The 18,322-nt window shown below is 40.4% G+C and overlaps 1 protein-coding gene across 1 annotated transcript in view; it reads left to right on the top strand.

Moving 5' to 3' along the window:
- Positions 1–18,322, top strand: part of LOC122657113 (protein furry homolog) — a 63,441-nt gene that overhangs the window by 38,189 nt on the left and 6,930 nt on the right. The window contains exons 13-15 of the mRNA XM_043851892.1: positions 15,643–16,277; positions 16,430–16,620; positions 17,363–17,585. Coding sequence (XP_043707827.1) covers positions 15,643–16,277; positions 16,430–16,620; positions 17,363–17,585 — 1,049 coding nt within the window. The remainder of the gene's footprint in view (positions 1–15,642; positions 16,278–16,429; positions 16,621–17,362; positions 17,586–18,322) is intronic.

Genomic DNA, 18,322 nt, shown 5'->3' with positions numbered 1-18,322 from the left:
CTCCACCTCCACCTTCTGCCATTGTGCAGCAGTGTTAAACCTTGGCGCATTGTTTCATCAACAAATGCATGCATTATTAGCTATTCAACATCAATTCAAAGTCCTAAATTAATCATATAGCTATTTCCTATTTTTCCCTACCTCTTGTTTTTTTTCTTAATTAAAAATAATTTCTATAATTGTTTTCACTAATAATCATACTGTTGGAATATGTACTCCAGAATACCGTGGGGATATTCTAGTCTTTTTGGGGTAGTTTTATTCTTCTTATGTTATTAAGTGTAAGTGGGCTATATGGGTTTTAGTCCCACATCGCCTAGTTTAGTTTCTTTGTAATTTCCCCGCTATTATAAATAGAGGGGCTTACCTATCAACGAATAGAACACATTATTTTCTCTCATTCTCTCTTTCTAACCCACGATTCTACCAACATGGTATCAGAGCTAGTCTGATCTCGGTTTGAAAAAGAGAAAAAACCCTACTCCATCTCTCCAATCGACCTCTCTTTCTTCTCTCTCTGTCTTTCTCGGCTTCTCTTTCTGTGGTTTTCTTTTTCTTTTTTCTTGTAAGAGGGCAGCACTAATGAGGAAAACCTAAACCAATGATTTAGTTGTTGCCCTCCCTCCAACCTACCTCTTTTTTTCATGCTTGTGATTATGTAAACATTGATTTGCTCAGGTTTTGATCTGCTTTTTTGGAGATCTATTTTCTACAGTGTGTTTTTTTGGAATCGATTGCTGTTCTGTTTGAAGATTCCTTGGAGATCGATCAGGGTTATTATTGGGAACAGCTCTTTTTCCTGGCCAGTTTCAGATCTGGTTCTTGTTTGCCGCTATTTTTATTCGAAGAGTTTAATTCCTTGTTGGGTATGTGATACGCTGCCGCTACTACAATACCCCTGCTACCGTTAATGGTTGAAGGAGCTCTACTGCTATGGTTGGGTTCTTCGATGAATATGCGTCGGTTGCTTGCCGCTGTTCCTTTTTGAGGACTGGTTCGAAGGTGGAAGAAGGACATCCACCTGCAATTTTCTGCTGGCTGTGTTATTTGTCTGGGGATGGGGCTGCTATTACTGCCCTTTTATTTTTGTTATTATGTAGTGATTCTGTTGGAGAAGATGACTGCTGTTGTGTGAATCGAACCAACATCTGAAGAACCTCCGTTCGTTGAAGGTGCAGCCCTCTCTAGAAGAAAAAGGTCCTGCAGATTTACATATTGGTTTCCTGCTGGGCTGGTTGCGGTGTTTGGTGCTCTGGTTGTATGGTGTTTGCAGTAGTTGTGGTTTACTTCTCTTCCCTTGCGAGATTTTGCTGGGTTGCCACTGCATCCACGACTACCGCCCCTGGTTTCGTGAAGGAGACGAGGGGGTCTCAAAGTAATTGATTTGATGGGGAGCCTGACTGAAGGATTTCTCTGCTGCATTGAATCAAATAGATTCTTTTTTTTTCTGCCTTTGCTGGTTCCTCTTCTTACTTGGTTTCCGCTGCCCAGCTTTCCCTGGTTTCTCTGTCGTAAGGTTGAAGACAACCTTCGTAAGTTGGTTTCTTAAAACCTTATTTTGTGATTTCCCATAATACCCTTCTCTCTATCTCGTATTATCTTTTATCCATTTTTCACATTCCTTTCCTAGTTTACCCTTTCTACTAGGGAATTAAATTATTTTCCAAATCTGTCCTTGCACAATACATATTAAATCCCACTTGTGTCCATTCCCCAATTTGACTACCTAATTGACCCCTTGCAAAATTCTGGTTATTTACGGAACTGCCATTACTTTTTAATACATTCCACTATTTGACTACCCAATTGACCCTTGAAAATTCTGGTTTATTACCAGTTTGCCCTTTGGCTTGGATTGCATTTAAAAGTGGATTTCCACCAAATTACAACCATGCCATCCTTTTTTCCAACACCGTTCCCTTTCAACAATTCTAATTCCCTTCATATCCCATACCTTTGGTATTTACCCATAACACCTTTGGAAACTTCAAGTAAATTACAATTTTGCCATTCCTTCCTTTTTACTTACCCATAGCATCTTTGGAAAATTCTGGAAAGTTATGTTTTTGCCATTAGACCTTACATCATCTCCATTATTTGTTCACGTGCCCTACACGTGAGGGGGGGATTATGTACAATACACCTGCAAACATTGCAGAACGCAGAACTTGCAGGAACATTGGTGTAAAACATAGAAGATCAGTTTTCTCCACCATTGCCATTGGGTATCCTTCATTATTGGGTTGAGTTTGCCGTAAGGGGGAGATTGAAGTATTGAAGAGTATTGAAGATATTTGGTTGTTGCCTATTTGAGGGCTCTCAGTTGGGTTGGTCTAGTTTTTTTCTGCTGCTTGATTCAGTTTGTTTTCGCTGCTTGCTGCTCTAGTTATTTCACTTCAAGATTTTATGTCACTATGACATTCTGAGATTCATCATTGGATAGCTATTGAAGATCGTTGAATGCTGCCTTTTTTGGAAGACATTCCAGTCCCGGTTTGCTGATCATGTCTGTCCAAGTTTTGAAGATCTATTTTTTCAAGTTCTTGAAGGTTTATTTGGGAGCTGCATTCATATGTCAAACTGGATTCTACTGCAACTTAGTTTTTTCCCATTTTGTTCAAGTTGGGCATTAGTACCTTGTATGCGCCAACTTGAGGGGGAGTGTTAGCATTATTAGGAGTTCTTTTTTCTTTAGTTCAAGCTGGATCTTCTTTTTTTACTTATTTGTATAATCCAGCTTGAGGGGGAGTATTGGAATATGTACTCCAGAATACCGTGGGGGTATTCTGGTCTTTTTGGGATAGTTTTATTCTTCTTATGTTATTAAGTGTAAGTGGGTTATGTGGGTTTTAGTCCCACATCGCCTAGTTTAGTCTCTTTGTAATTTCCCCTCTATTATAAATAGAGGGGCTTACCTATCAATGAATAGAACACATTATTTTCTCTCATTCTCTCTTTCTAACCCATGATTCTACCAACACATACCATAAGTAATACAAAATTATAATGGATGAAACAAGAATCATCACTTTACATATTAAAATGCATTAACAATGCTTTTATTAATTTTAAATAATTTTCAAAACAAAACAGATATTTTTCACTATTTTTTGGATTTTCTGTAATTTAAAAAAATATATTTTTTAAATTTCAGAAATTAAAATAAATAATTTATTAACTGAAAAGAAAAGACACTGGGAGGCTGGAGATTGGCCAACAATGTTCAACATATTTTAAATTGAGTTTCAAACAATGAGTACAACTTTTTTTTTTTTGCAAGAAAATCATTTTATTTTACAGAAAAATAAATAAATAATTTAAAAACAGAAAAATAATTCCGCCTCCATCTATCCATAGGTGCACATTGTATCACATTTAATAACTATATAGTCAATAAACAAGTATTGATCATGTTTCTATGAAAAAAATTTTGAGAAGTAATTTTTACCTAGAAGTGTTCTTGAGATTCAATGCAACTCCCTCTCTGTTACAGTTTATATAATAAGGGTTGTTTGGGCACTAGTTTAGTATCTTATTGTCTTATGTTGTAATTTTACATTTTCACCTTTTACCTCCCTAGGGAGGTGTATGTAATTCTCACTTCATGTTAGTAAATCAAATAGGGGAGAGGAATCTTCTCTCCCTAACTTTTGGATGCATTTTTTCTTCTCTCCTCTTCCCTCCTCATCTTCTCTTCTACTCTTCTCACCTCCTACCTTCTCCTCTCCTCTGTTGAATCGATCCTTACACCATTTCCAACTTGGTAGCAGAGCAGGTCTTCGGTTTGAGAATCGTCCTACTGGTACTCCGCTACCATTTCTCTCTCTTTGGAACCCTAGGTTACAAAGGGGTTCCAAAGGAAGAGACCATTGTGTGAAAAACTCAAAAAGGAACCATGAGATAAGCTTGAAAGAGGTTCATAGGAACATCAAAAGGAGGTATTTGAAGCAATAGCAGCTCAAAATACTGTTCACGACATTGTTTATGTGAACAGTGATTTCGGTGTTGGAATGACTCTCTCTCTCTCATCCGGCATCTGTTGGAGTTGGGTCTTGGGCTCATTGAAGTTGCATTGGGCTTCTCTTTCAAGCCCCCTAAAGCTTGGTTGCAAAGGAGGGAAGCCCATGGTCTGCAACTCAGCTTTTCTGCCACTGCTACAGTACCACCAGTTCAGGAAAAAAAAAAAAAACTGTCTTGGGTCAGTTTTTCTCCTCCATCTGAGATCTGTAGAGGATGGAACCAGGTTCCTTGGAGTCACCCTAAAGTCTATTTTCAAGCCTATATAGGCTCAGGTGGTAATACCTAGCCCTCATTCTCTGCAACACCAAACTTTGCTGCTCTGTTTTACCGCCAGATTTGGACTGACAGTGTTGTGCTTGAGTTATTCAGTGGATGTTTGTTGTTGGTTATGGTATGTGAAGCTTTCAAGTTAAAATACAATGGATTCTCACTTTGTAATACTCACTTGATTGAAGATTTTTCAAGCTTTTATGAGATATTCGAAGTTTCCAAGGTTGTGAAGGCTATTTAAAGTGGCAATATATTTGCTTGAAATGTTGTGTATAATGAGTTTGATTGATATTGGTTGGTGAGTTACATAGAGACTTATTTGTTGTTATGGAATGAAGTTAAATCGTGAAGGATGTATATGAGTTGGTTTTCTTCAAGTTTTTTATGGTTACCTACTTGCTGGAATTTTTTTCTGCGTATTGAGAAGAATTTTTTGGGTAGAGAGTACTCCCCATTTGGTTTGGGTAACATCCCCACTGTCTACGTGTGTTCCTACATTATGTCAAAGGTCGGAGGAAGAGGCCAAGGGCCATCCCGAGGGAATAACAGGGATAGATTCAGCTGTGATCACTGTGGGAAATCTGGGCACACTAGCGAGAGATGTTGGATGCTTTATGGCTGTCCCCCTGGTATGCATGGCAACAGGAAAGGGGGAGCCATCGCACACACTATGATGACTGAGATTGAACCTATGGTATATCTATCTGGACTACAGACAGATACCGGTTTTCTCACTCTGGATGATATTGCAGCAGTTCACAGGGTTTTGTCATATCTGGATAGCTCTTCTTCTGCACCTACAGTGCAAGATTCTTCAGCTTCCACCTTACATGCCTCTACATTTGCTTCTTCTACTACCTCTTCGTGGGTCATTGACTCTGGAGCCACTGACCATATGACCAGCATATCCCAATGTTATGACGTTCTGGTAAGGAAAAAGTTTGGGTCGCTGATGGTTCTCTTTCTTTTATCTCTGGTAAGGGTAGTGTCTGTGTTACTTCTTCTATTTCCCTTGAATCCGTTCTTCATGTTCCTAAGTTTAACACTAACCTCTTATCTATGAGCCACCTAACCAAATCCTTGATTTGTTGTGTTACTTTTTGTCCACCTCTTTGTATTTTTTAAGATTTGGTGACAGAAGATTATTGACAGTGGACGTGAGGAAAAAGAGCTCTACCTTTTTGTTTAAGGGACCTCCCCCTTACCTATTGCTCAGTCTTATGCATGTGGGTGTAGTGACAGCAATACTGTTGACTCTGTGATGTTGTGGCATCAATGTTTGGGCCATCGTTCTTTCGGTGTAATGAGGGCAAAATTGCCGCACTTGTTTTCTTCCATTCCTTCCCATGTATTTCAGTGTGAACCATGTTTGTTTGCCAAGCATTGTCGTTCTCCTTATCCCTATCATGGTAATAGATCCAATGTTCCTTCCCATATTGTGCATTTTGATGTTTGGGGGCTTGCTCCCACGACTTCCTTGTTTGGTTATCGTTATTTTGTTTCCTTTGTTGATGACTATTCCCGGTCAACTTGGACTTTTTGATGAAACAAAAAAGTAATGTCTATGATGCCTTTAAAAATTTTTATCAACTCATTTGCACCTAGTTTCGTACTCGCATTCAAATTGTTCATTCTGATAAAGAAGGTAAGAATATGTATGGGGTGCGTCAACAATTTTTTACTGACCATGGCATTATCCATCAGGTTACTTGTGTTGACATTCCTCAACAGATTGGGGTGGCTGAGAGGAAAAATTGCCATTTGTTGGAAGTTACTAGGAGTCTCCTATTTGGCATGCATGTTCCCAAGACTTTTTGCTCTGAAGCCCTTCTTACCGCTGCCTTTTTAATCAACCGCATGGCCACTAAACTTCTTGGCTCCAAATCCCCTTTAGACTTGTTGTCTCCTTAGACTTCTGCTTTCTCTCTTCGTCCGAAGGTGTTTGGGTGTGTCTGCTATATCCATGTGAATAAATCTGCTAGGACTATGTTTGACCCCAAGGCACTCAAATGCTTTTTCCTTGGATATTCTTCCTCTACCAAGGAGTATTAGTGCTACCATCCCTCTTCCCAAAGGTGACTTCTCTCCAAAGATGTCACATTCTTTGAATCTGTACCTTTCTTCACTTCTTCTCAACATCTTCTTTAGGGTGAGAATAGTGGAAATGAAGAGGCTATTGATATCCCTTTACTCCCACCTTTACCTACTCCATTTCTGTTTGATATTGGGAAACATAAAGGAGTTGTTGCTGCTATTGATGATAATTCAAGTGGTGGTTCTGGTAATGAAAAGGATTACCACATTGTGTACCAAAGAAAGAAGAACAAGCAAAAGAAGACCTGCCAAGAGTCCTCCTTGGATCCACATCCTGAGATGCATCCTTCTCAGTCAGGTGATATCCTTCCTCTTCAATCTGATTTAGACCTTCATAATGCTGTTAGAAAAGGAAAGAGAGCTTGCACTAATCCTGTAGCCCAGTTTGTTTCCTATGATGCTCTTTCTCCTACAGGTGTTGCCTTCACTGCTGCCCTCTCTTCTATTCCATTCCCTAAAATGTCACTGAAGCTATGTCTGCATCCTTCTCAGTCAGGTGATATCCCTCCTCTTCAATCTGATTTAGACCTTCATAATGCTGTTAGAAAAGGAAAGAGAGCTTGCACTAATCCTGTAGCCCAGTTTGTTTCCTATGATGCTCTTTCTCCTGCATGTGTTGCCTTTATTGCTGCCCTCTCCTCTATTTCCATTCCCTAAAATGTCACTGAAGCTATGTCTGACCCAAAGTGGAAGCAAGCCATGTCGAAGGAAATGATGGCTCTTGAGAAGAACTATACTTGGAAACTGGTTGATCTTCCTAGGGGGAGAGTTCCAGTTGGATGCAAATGGGTCTACACAGTCAAGTATTGATTAGATGGTACAATCGAGAGATACAAGGCCTGGTTGATGGCCAAAGGATATAGTTAGGTACTTAGGTGTATAGGATTGATTATTAGGAGACATTTGCTCCTGTGGCTAAGCACAACTCAATAAGAGTTCTCTTATCTTTGGCGGCTAATAAAGATTGGCCATTGTATCAGTCGGATTTGAAAAACGCTTTCCTCCATGGTGATCTAGAAGAGGAAGTGTACACATGGTTTAAAGTATCGACCGATACGATACGATACATACCGATACGTCTCTTTTTTTTTAAAAAAATGGACTGTCTCGAATTGTATCGAAACGTATCGGCCGATACGATACGACCGATACATATTGATACCATCGATACGTCCAGTAAAGGATTATGTGGGTGGTTTAATACGTATCGATACGTATCGGCTGATACGGATCGATACATACCGATACATTACTAATACATACCGATATCGATACGTACCGATACATACCGATACCATTGATACATTCCATAAAAAAACCATTTTCACTCACAGACACGATACAACTCCTAATCTAATGAAAAAATGAAGGAAAACTCTTAACCAAGAGTCTAATATCTGGCATTTAATCTTGGTTTTTCACACTTTTAGAATAAAAAACGAATCAAGGAGTGCTACAACATCATCATTTGCATCATCCAATACTCTTCATGGCTATAGACGATTACAACATGTAAGAAACCTCATCTTTTATGACAATTTCAATTTAATGCACTTTTTTGGTTATACATTATTCACCGTTTTAGTGTTTATACATGACACTTGTTATATATTGCTTATATTGTTTTTTGTTCCGAAATTGTATTTTCATGTATATCTTGACCATTTCTATGCGTATCTGTATTGTTCAATACGTATCTCCGATACAATACGATATGATACGATACGTCTCTTAAAATCACCCGACCGATACGATACTCGATACTAATACTTTAAACCTTGAGTGTACATGCAAACTCCACCTAGCTTCAAGTTCCCTCAACTGAAGGAAAGTGTGCCTGCTCAAGAAGGCACTATATGGTCTCAAACAGTCCCTAAAGGCTTGGTTTGAGAGGTTTAGACAGACCATTTTGAAGAATGGGTATTCCTAGAGCCAAATTGACCACACTTTATTTACCCGGCGAGGTAATGGTACCATCACAACCCTTATTGTCTATGTTGATGATATCGTAGTGACTGGAGATGACAAGGCTGAGATAGCTAGGCTAAAGATCTAGTTAGCTCAATAGTTTGAGATTAAAGATTTGTGTCCATTAAAGTACTTGGGGATTGAAGTGTCAAGGTCTAAGAAGGGAATAAATATATGTCAAAGGAAGTTTGTCCTAGACTTGTTGAAAGAGACAGGGATGTTGGGTTGCAAACTAGCAAACTCTCCTATTGATCAGAATCTTAAGGTAGGAGAAGACTATGGACCTTCCTTTGTTGATGCAGGGAAATATCAAAGGCTTGTAGGGAAGTTGATTCATCTCTCTTTGACTCGCCCAAATATCACCTACGCAGTTGGGGTGGTGAGTCAGTTTATGCATGCTCCCAAGATTGGGCACTTAGATGTTGTGTATCGTATCCTTAGGTACTTGAAGTCCACCCCAGGAAAAGGATTATTATATGCCAGGCGCAACCATTTGAGGATAGAGGGCTACACTGATGCGGATTGGGCTGGTTCAATTTTTGATAGACAATCTACATCAGGATATTGTACATTTGTGGGAGGTAACTTGGTCACATGGAGAAGCAAAAAGTAACATGTTGTGGCCTGATCTAGTACAGAGGCAGTTTTTAGGGTTATGGCTCATGGAGTGTGTGAACTCCTATGGTTGAGAGTTGAGACGGCTGGTCCAAAAGTTGGGATTTGATACTGAGGCACCTATGAGACTCTATTGTGAGAACAAGGCTGCCATAAGTATAGCACACAACCTTGTACAGCATGACATGATAAACCATATTGAGGTGGACCGGCATTTCATTAAGGACAAGATTGACTCTGGCTACATTTGAACTCATTTTGTTAAGACAGGCGATCAATTGGCTGACATCTTTAGCAAGGGGCTCATCCCTAATCAGTTTAGTTCCCTTTTATGCAAGCTGGGAATGTATGACATTTATTCTTATGCAAGCTGGGAATGTGTAACATTTATTCTCCAGCTTGAGGGAGAGTGTTAGAGTTTATATAATACGGGTAGTTTGGGCACTAATTTAGTATCTTATTGTCTTATGTTGTAATTTTACTTCTTTACCTTTTACCTCCCTAGGGAGGTGTATGTAATTCTCACTTCATGTTAGTAAATCAAATAGAGGAGAGGAATCTTCTCTCCCTAACTTTTGGCTATACATCTTCTTCTCTCTTCTTCTTCTTCTCTTCTTCTACTCTCTTCCCTCCTCATCTTCACTTCTACTCTTCTCACCTCCTACCTTTTTTATCTCCTCTCTTGAATCGATCCTTACACCATTTCCAACTCTCTCTTGATGTTGAAGGTTCAATGTTGAATCCACAACCTTTAATCTTCACTTGGAGGTGAGATTTGCCAAAAAAAAGCACCAAACATGTGTTTTCCCTTCACAACAGACCGAGTGAGGCGAGACAGAGTGAGATTTCAAGTTTGGGGTCGAAATCTAGCTGAGAGGGGGTATTTAAATGACTTAAGTTTAGTCTGGTTCGACCGAGATAAGTGTCGAGATCTCGGTGAGATACCGAGATATTGTTGTATTTTGGTGTCGCTTGTGGTCTCGTCTCAAGTCCTGTCGAAACCGAGATATTTCCAAGATCTCGCCGAGACCTTGTACTATGCGATGCAGTAAAGAAGTACAAGAGAAAAATGGACCGAGCATCCGACCTGGAACTCGACTGTCTTCTCATCAACACATAGTTGTCACGGCGTCTAGGCAACCCAAGGCGGGGTTCAAATGCAAGTTGACACCAACAAGGCGACCAAGGTGCCTAGACACCTAGGCATTGCCTAGACGACTATGCATCAACCATCCTTAGCATCCCACCAAGGGTTTTGCATCCCATAACAGAGCACTCTGAATCCCACAAAACATAGAGGCAACAAAAGCCAATTTTATCTAATAGCAAAATCATATTGAGCTCTATGGCTTTTACATGAATTTATAGAAATTGAAAGTGTACTTACAATAGGAAAGGAAAGTGTATTTGAAATAGGAAAGAAAGAAATAGGAAATTGAAATAGTTTGTTCTTTAAACTAAAATTCTATCTTAACTAGTAAGAATAGGTGTCCCACATAATTAAAACTATTCAAAGTAGGAATATGAGTTTTATTCAGGCAAGACTCTATCCTATACTTGACAACTAAGGAAATAACAATTATTTAATGAAATAAAATATCTCAAGCTAACTTAATAAAGTAAATCCCCTATTCCTACCTCTTACCCATAATTTTGGCCCATTAAAGCGGTCTTTTACAATGGACTAAAGGCCCAACACATATATAACCCAACTCAATGCTTATTTCCACTAAAATAAGCCCAATTCTGTGTTATCTACATCATCTGGTGCCGGAGTTGTGGTGTCCAATATTGATTTTAGATAGGCAATGTGACGTGGTTGGTTGGGACTTAGCTCGATTGTGTGCACGGAAGGAAAGGGATTGGGAATAGATGGAGAACTTATTCGAAGGATGCCAAAAAGTGATACAATTTCCTATTTGGATATATGTAATTTAAGAACCAAAGAAATTTGCGTGGTTTGCGTGATATATGTAATTTGTGTGGTTTTGACCGTAAATCCCATTCCCTTGCTGCCCTCATGAATTGTTCCCCCCTCCCTTTTTGACTTCGTTGTTGCCATCCCCTCCGATGAGGAATTTCCAAGGCTATTCTTTCCTATAAATCCAATAAGGCTCCTGGGCCTGATGGTTTCAGTATGGGATTCTTCCTTAGCTGCTAGGACTCTATTAAGGAAGACCTCATCAAAGCTATCCGCAGCTTCTTCTTTAACCCCAACCAGCTTGCCCGAATCAATCAGACCTTCCTTTGCCTCATCCCTAAGAAAGATGGAGCTTCCTCCCTGTCTGACTTCAGACCAATCTCTCTTTGCAATCTCCTTTACAAGTTCATTGCAAAGATCCTTGCTAAAAGAATACAACTTGTCATCCCCTCTCTTGTTAGCCCAAACCAATCGGCCTTCATTTCTGGCCAAAGTATGCGGACAATATCATCCTCTGCTCTGAAATTGTGCGTGGTTTTGACCGTAAATCCCATTCCCCTGCTGCCCTCATGAAGATTGACCTCCACAAAGCATTTGACTCCTTTAGATGGGATTTCCTCTACGATGTGCTCTCCCAGATTGCCTTTCCCCCGTTTTTCGTTCATTGGATTCATACCTGCATCTCCTCCCCTACCTTCTCTGTTATCGTCAATGGCTCCTCTGCTGGTTTCTTCCATTCTAGAGTCGGGATCCGTCAAGGTTGTCCCCTCTCTCCTTTTCTTTTTCTCCTTGGCCTTGGAAGTCACCTCATCTCCCCCATTCCCAAATGTAAAAACCTCAACCTCACCCACTTGGCCTTTGTTGATAACCTGATGATCTTCTCCAAAGCTTTCCCCTCTTCCATCTCTACTATCATGTCTTCCCTTCATCTCTTTGAGAGCCTCTCTGATTTCCGCATCAATCTCCTTAAATCCAAAATCTTTCTCTCTGGAATCTCTGACTCTGACAGAGATCTCCTCCTGCGCCTGACTGGCTTTTCCCTTGGATCCCTTCCAGTGAATTACCTGGGCCTTCCCCTCATCCCTGCTAGGCTTTCCAGTCACCACTGCACCCCCATGCTCGACAATATCCGCAAGTGTCTCTAGCTCTGGAAAGGCAAGCTTCTATCCTATGTTGGTCGTCTTGAATGTATCAGATCAGTTCTCCAATCTTCTTATATTTATTGATGTGGCATCTATGGCCTCCCAAAAGCCACTATCAAAGCTATGGAAAACCTCTTTTGTGCTTTCCTCTGGAAAGGGAAAGAAGCTTCCAAATTCCTCCATCTATCAGCTGGAAATCCATCGTCTCCCTAAATATGAAGGGGGCCTTGGCATTCGTCGCATTCGTGATTCCAATACTGCGGGCATTCTGAAACTCATTTGGAAAATAACCTCTAGGCACAACTCCATTTGGGTCAACTGGGTGTATTCCTACCTTCTCAAAAACGACTCCATCTGGACTGCTTCCATGCCCTCTGAGTCCTCCCGGATCTGGCATAAGATCCTCCACCTTCGCCCCCTTACGCTTAGAGTTACCTCTTCCTCTATCATGGATGGATCATCCACCTCCCTCTAGCTTGACCCGTGGCACCCTATAGGGGTCCTTTACTTTGCCTTTGGGGCCAGGTCGATCTACTCCTCCGGCATCCCCTTATCTGCCCCCCCTCTCCTCCATCATCTCCCATGGTTCTTGGTCCCCCTATTCCTATTCTCTCGCAGATCTGGTCTTCCCTCCCCCCTCCCCCCTCCCGTTCTCATGCGGATAAGGTTATTTGGCTCCCCTCCACTAACGGTCTCTTTAGTTTCAGATCTGGTTGGAATTTTGTTAGACACTAAGCCCCCACTATCCTATGGCACAAGCTTGTATGGTTCAAAGGTCACATCCTCGTCACAGCTTCATTGTTTGGAGAACCCTTAGCCTTTGCCTTCCCACTCAAATATTCTTCATCCATCGTAGCATCCATGTCTCCCCTTCCTGTATCTTTTGTTGGAATGGAACCGAAGATACTGACCATCTTTTCTTCGGCTGCCCCTTCACCTCCACCATCTGGAAGAAAGCCCTTTCGTTCATTTAGCCTCGCAGTAGGAGACCCCTGTCCTTTGCAAGAGAATGGCTCTGGTTGGTCATGACTTTTCCCAGCTGCTCTATCTGCGATACTGTTAGCATGCTTTTGTTTAGAGCTGCTCTCTCCCACATTTGGATGGAGAGGAACATTAGGAGATGGATCTCCAACTCTCGCTCTTTCACTTGATTTGGAAAGCCATTTTTTTTATGTCTCCTTCAAGCTTAGTTTTCTCCACCATGGTCCCATTTTTTATACCCCAAGGATCAGGCATATTGTTGTATCCTGGGGTCTAGACATTTCTATTTTGTGGCTTCCTTCCTCTTCTTAGCTAGGTTTGAGGCTTGTATTGTCCCCTCTCTCTCCTCTCTTCCTTTGTATCCCCCCCTTTCTTTCCCCTCGCCCGTTTGGGGCTTTGGTAATAGATTTTTTATTCACCAAAAAATAAAATAAAAATTTAAGAACCAAGGATTTACAAACCAAGAATCGAAATCGGTCCAGGACGGTTTGGATTGGTTAAGAATCAGTCCAAACTAGCCCTAACTCTAGTTTCCATACAAGGATCAACCGATCCGGATCGGTCAGAATCGAGATCGGCCTTGGCTGATTCTGATTATTAAAACACTGTTAAAAACCATATGCAGGCTATGCTACCCTATGAAGACCCAATACCCACTTGCCCATTGGGGAAGTGTTTATTTCACAAATCATCTCCTATCCAAGATCACTTTTCTCCTTTAGGAGGCACAAAGTTTCCCAATTGATTGGAGGGCCCTTTGTTGCCTTTTTGGTACCCAGAGAAAGTTCCTTTGGTTCTCCTTCTATTTGATTAATAGATGCTCGGCAATGGACATCTAATGTGTTGGGATGTTTGCAAATGTGGCTTTAATGAAGGCTATCGATCCTCAAGAGACTTGTTCCAAGTGGCTAATTTCTTAAGGAAGTATTCAGCCATTGGATCGTAAAGCCCTAGGATTGCTTCCCTGTGAGAGGCTCTGAATATTGGTGAGGCCAGGTCTACAAACAACAACCATAACCTTATCCCAACTAAATGGGGTCGGTTACATGGATCCGAGGAGGCTATGACAGTAAAAGAAATAAGAGAAGTAAAAAGAAGTACAAGAAGTAAAAGAAAGAAGAATAATAAGTAAAGGAAAAAAGTCAAAACAGCATCCCAGAAACATTCCCCTACAAGGGTTCGGCTACTAGGGTCCTAGTCCTCCAAACAACTCTATTTGCGGTCATACTAGGATCGAGCCCTACTACATGCATATACTTTCTTACCACTTCTCCAATAGTCATCTTAGGCCTGCCCCTACCTCTTTTAGCTTCGTCAAACTGAATCTGATCACTTTTCCTTACCGGTGCATCCGTAGGTCTCCGTTGGACATGACCATACCACCTCAAGCGGCTCTCACGAAGCTTGTCCTGGATTGGTGCTACTCCCAATTTGGTTCTAATACAATCATTCCTTACTCTATCTCTCCTAGTCTTGCCACACATCCTCCTCAACATCCTCATCTCCGCTACACTTATCTATATTACTCTTTTTAACTGCCCAACATTCTGCTCCATAAGTCATGGCTGGTCTTATAACTGTCCTATAGAATTTCCCTTTAAGCTTAATAGGCATGCGTTTGTCACGTAACACTCCCGATGCACCTCTCCACTTCATCCATCCTACTTTAATTATGTGGGAAACATCATCCTCTATATCACCCTCTTTGTTCATGGTTGACCCCAAGCATCTAAAGCATTCACTTTGTGAGGCCAGGTCTATAACCCAAAATTAGAAGCAAAACAGACTCTCTTTAGAACTGAGGTTGCACTAACGTCTGCAGCCATACTGCTCTTTACAAGGTTGACTTTGAGCGCATTATACCTTTCAAAAACTTTAGAATGCCCCGAAGTCGGAAGATGTATTATTGTTGAGTTTTATTGAAGATCAAGGTATTGTCTACAAATTAGTAATGGGATGAATTGATCTTCATGTCCAATGCCTCGTTTTCTTCTAAGATAACCACTAGGAGATCTACTAAAGATACGGTGTAGAATTTTCCCATCATTACTAACATAAATACTGACTCCATCCCACAAAGACAGTCCTTACCTTTTTTTGACTGTCTCAAAACACAAATTAAGTAATGTTATTAGGAAATATGCCACATTAACCCTTGCATTTATTACCATTTTGCATTTATTATCTAATTTTAAAAGCATTTCAATATTAGTAATGGATGGACAACCTTGGAAAAACAGGGGAGCTTTTAATGCTTTAACCATCCTTCCTTGAACTTTGTGTTTTTCCAAGGGGACAACCGCGGGACAGAGGGAGTTTGCAACAGACTTTATTCACAGGCTAAAATACGGGAAATTAAAAAAAAATGTTTAATCTAGATAGAGGATAATGAAGGTTAAATATTCGCCTTAAACTTGGCATGCATAAGAACCATGTCGAATTTGTTAAGGACATTATGTAATTTGTTATTTTTATTATTATTGCTATTGTTATTAATTCTTATTCTTATTCTTATTATTATTTGTTCATTTTTCTAGCACTGTACTCTGAATGTTGGGCTATTTTAGATTTAATTTATGACATTGCCTTTTGGAATGATGATCTTTTCAAAACAAAATATGTGCTTCCCAGATGCCGTAACGAAGGAAAAATCTCAAGGTTATCTGTTCCGGTCAGTGTTGAAGTGCATACCATACCTAATCGAAGAAGTAGGTCGAAGTGACAAAATAACAGAAATAATTCCTCAACATGGCATTAGTATAGACCCTGGTGTCCGAGAAGAAGCAGTACAGGTGCTGAATCGTATTGTAAGAGACCTTCCCCATCGTCGTTTTGCAGTAATGAGAGGGATGTCCAACTTCATCCTACGGCTTCCCGATGAATTTCCTCTGCTCATTCAGACATCGTTGGGACGCCTTGTGGAACTAATGCGTTTCTGGAGGGTTTGTTTGTCAGATGAGATGCTACAAAGTGATGCTCAGGATTCAAAGCCAGTGGGCAATGGAAATGAAGAAGTCCACAAGTTATCGACTTCTCATCATTCCATGGATGCGATTGAGTTTCGTGCTTCAGAGATAGATGCAGTTGGTCTAATTTTTCTTAGTTCCGTGGATGTTCAGATCAGACATACAGCTTTGGAGTCACTGCGCTGTGTTCGGGCTCTGAGAAATGATATAAGAGACATCTCTCTGAATGATTTGTCTGATCATAAATTGAAAAATGATGCAGAACCAATATTTATAATTGATGTTCTTGAAGAAAATGGGGTGCGTTAATATCCTTATGATACTCTTCCCCTCACCCCCCCCCCCCCAAAAAGGAAAAAAGAAAAATAAGTGTCCTTTCTCTAAACAGGAGTATCATTAGCAGTTTGGATTCCCAGGTGTGAACCTCAAACTTGTTCCTCTGAATTTTACAGGATGACATTGTGCAGAGCTGCTATTGGGATTCTGGCCGCCCTTATGATTTGAGACGAGAATCAGATGCAGTTCCGCCTGATGTGACTCTTCAATCCATTCTAGACACTGATAAGAACAGATGGGCTCGCTGTCTTAGTGAGCTCATCAAATATGCTGCTGAACTTTGCCCAAGTTCAGTGCAGGAAGCAAAGTATGGAAATTTTCTGTCAGTCTTATTTTTTATTTAACAGGGAACATTAGTTATATTTATCACTCATAAAGGAAGTGTAATTACAATTGGGATCGGAAGTACAAGTCTCCAAAAACCTATATCTGCTATACATTGAAAACAGATGTGAAAAACAAAAATACATCAATCAAAAAACAAGGTAATTCACCTGGAAGACGAACAGTTTCTGTCTGAACAACTTCTTTGGAAGCCGAACCCCATTCAATTATGGCTCTGCCAAAATCAGCAGTTCTGGGGAGAATTCTCAAATGTCTTGAATATTCCTCTCCTTCCCAAGTCACAAACCACAGCATATGACAGTAAAATCCACAAGACAATTCCTTTTTCAGCTTTTAGGCACTCAGAGGCCATGAATAAATAATTGGTAACATCTGCATGCCATATGTAGACCGAACAGGCCAAAGAAATGTGACCATACTTTAAATGTGTGATAGGAGAATATGATCTACTGATTCCTTATGGCTTAAACAGGAGTAGGCTAAATGCATTGCTCCTGCATTTGCATTGTGTAGTGTCAATGAGATTTACAAATCATGAAAATGTGGGTGCTTAACTGCTTATTCATTTTGAAGAGACAGAAAAAGAGACGGGTGGGGGACATTGATATTTGAAATTGAAGGTTCTATTTATTATATTACTTAAAATATGTCCTGTTTTAATTTCAATTTGAAATCATGAATATAGCTTGTTTTCAAATTCCCAGGTTGGAGGTTATGCAACGACTAGCTCATATTACACCTATTGAGTTGGGTGGGAAGGCTTATCAATCACAGGATGCTGAAAATAAGTTGGATCAGTGGCTCATGTATGCAATGTTTGCATGTTCTTGTCCGCCTGATGGTAGAGAAGTTGGCAGCTTAACAGCAACTAGAGATCTCTATCATCTTATTTTCCCGTCACTAAAATCTGGATCTGAAGCACACGTGGTAAGTTGTTCTAATAGGGCTGTTTTATCTCAGGAATCATTGAGGTATCCTTCATTTCAAGTAGAATAGTGATGACCCTGCATTCTTGTGTTGAGGCTCTGAATATCGTGGCTTGGCCTTAACCATAGAATGTTCGCTGTACATGCACACACCTGCAACTAAGGGAAGATGGATTTCCTTCTGCTCTAAACATGGTCTGCTCAGACGTTTTCGATACAACTATACCAACTTTCTCTCACAGAGCAGAGCAGTCTGAACACCTTTTCTGATTGCACCAAAAGAAGGTTGTGCAATGAATGGTCAAAATCATCCAGTTTAGTTTTTGGGCTATTTTATAGTGGTAGTGGAACCATCAAGTGGTTGGCAATGTAAGTTATTGGTGCCACATGTACTGCTATGCTGGTTTATAGTTATTAGGATACCCCTGGTTTGACAGCTTCCTATTTTTTCAGTAGTTTTTTATCATTTCTTGCAAGTGCAAATATTTTCTTTTTTTTTTAAACCTCCACCCAATACCCCCTTTAACCCCCCCCCCCCCCAAGGTGAAAGTGGGATTTGATCCTAAGACATGGTGACAACCAGCTACTGTCCTTACCCGCTGCATTAACTGGCACCTTCAAAATTGCAAAATAAGTTAGTAAATCACAATTGCTACGTATCCTTTTGGGCTCCTAGTTGCGAGATGAACTTCGTGGGAGTATGTTTGAAGTACTGACTTTCTAGAGATTTGTGGATAA

Source organism: Telopea speciosissima, chromosome 3, assembly GCF_018873765.1.
Source record: "Telopea speciosissima isolate NSW1024214 ecotype Mountain lineage chromosome 3, Tspe_v1, whole genome shotgun sequence".
Classification (NCBI taxonomy): Eukaryota; Viridiplantae; Streptophyta; class Magnoliopsida; order Proteales; family Proteaceae; genus Telopea; species Telopea speciosissima.
Note: the sequence above shows the minus strand (reverse complement) of the source record. Positions and strands in the feature narration are given on the sequence as shown.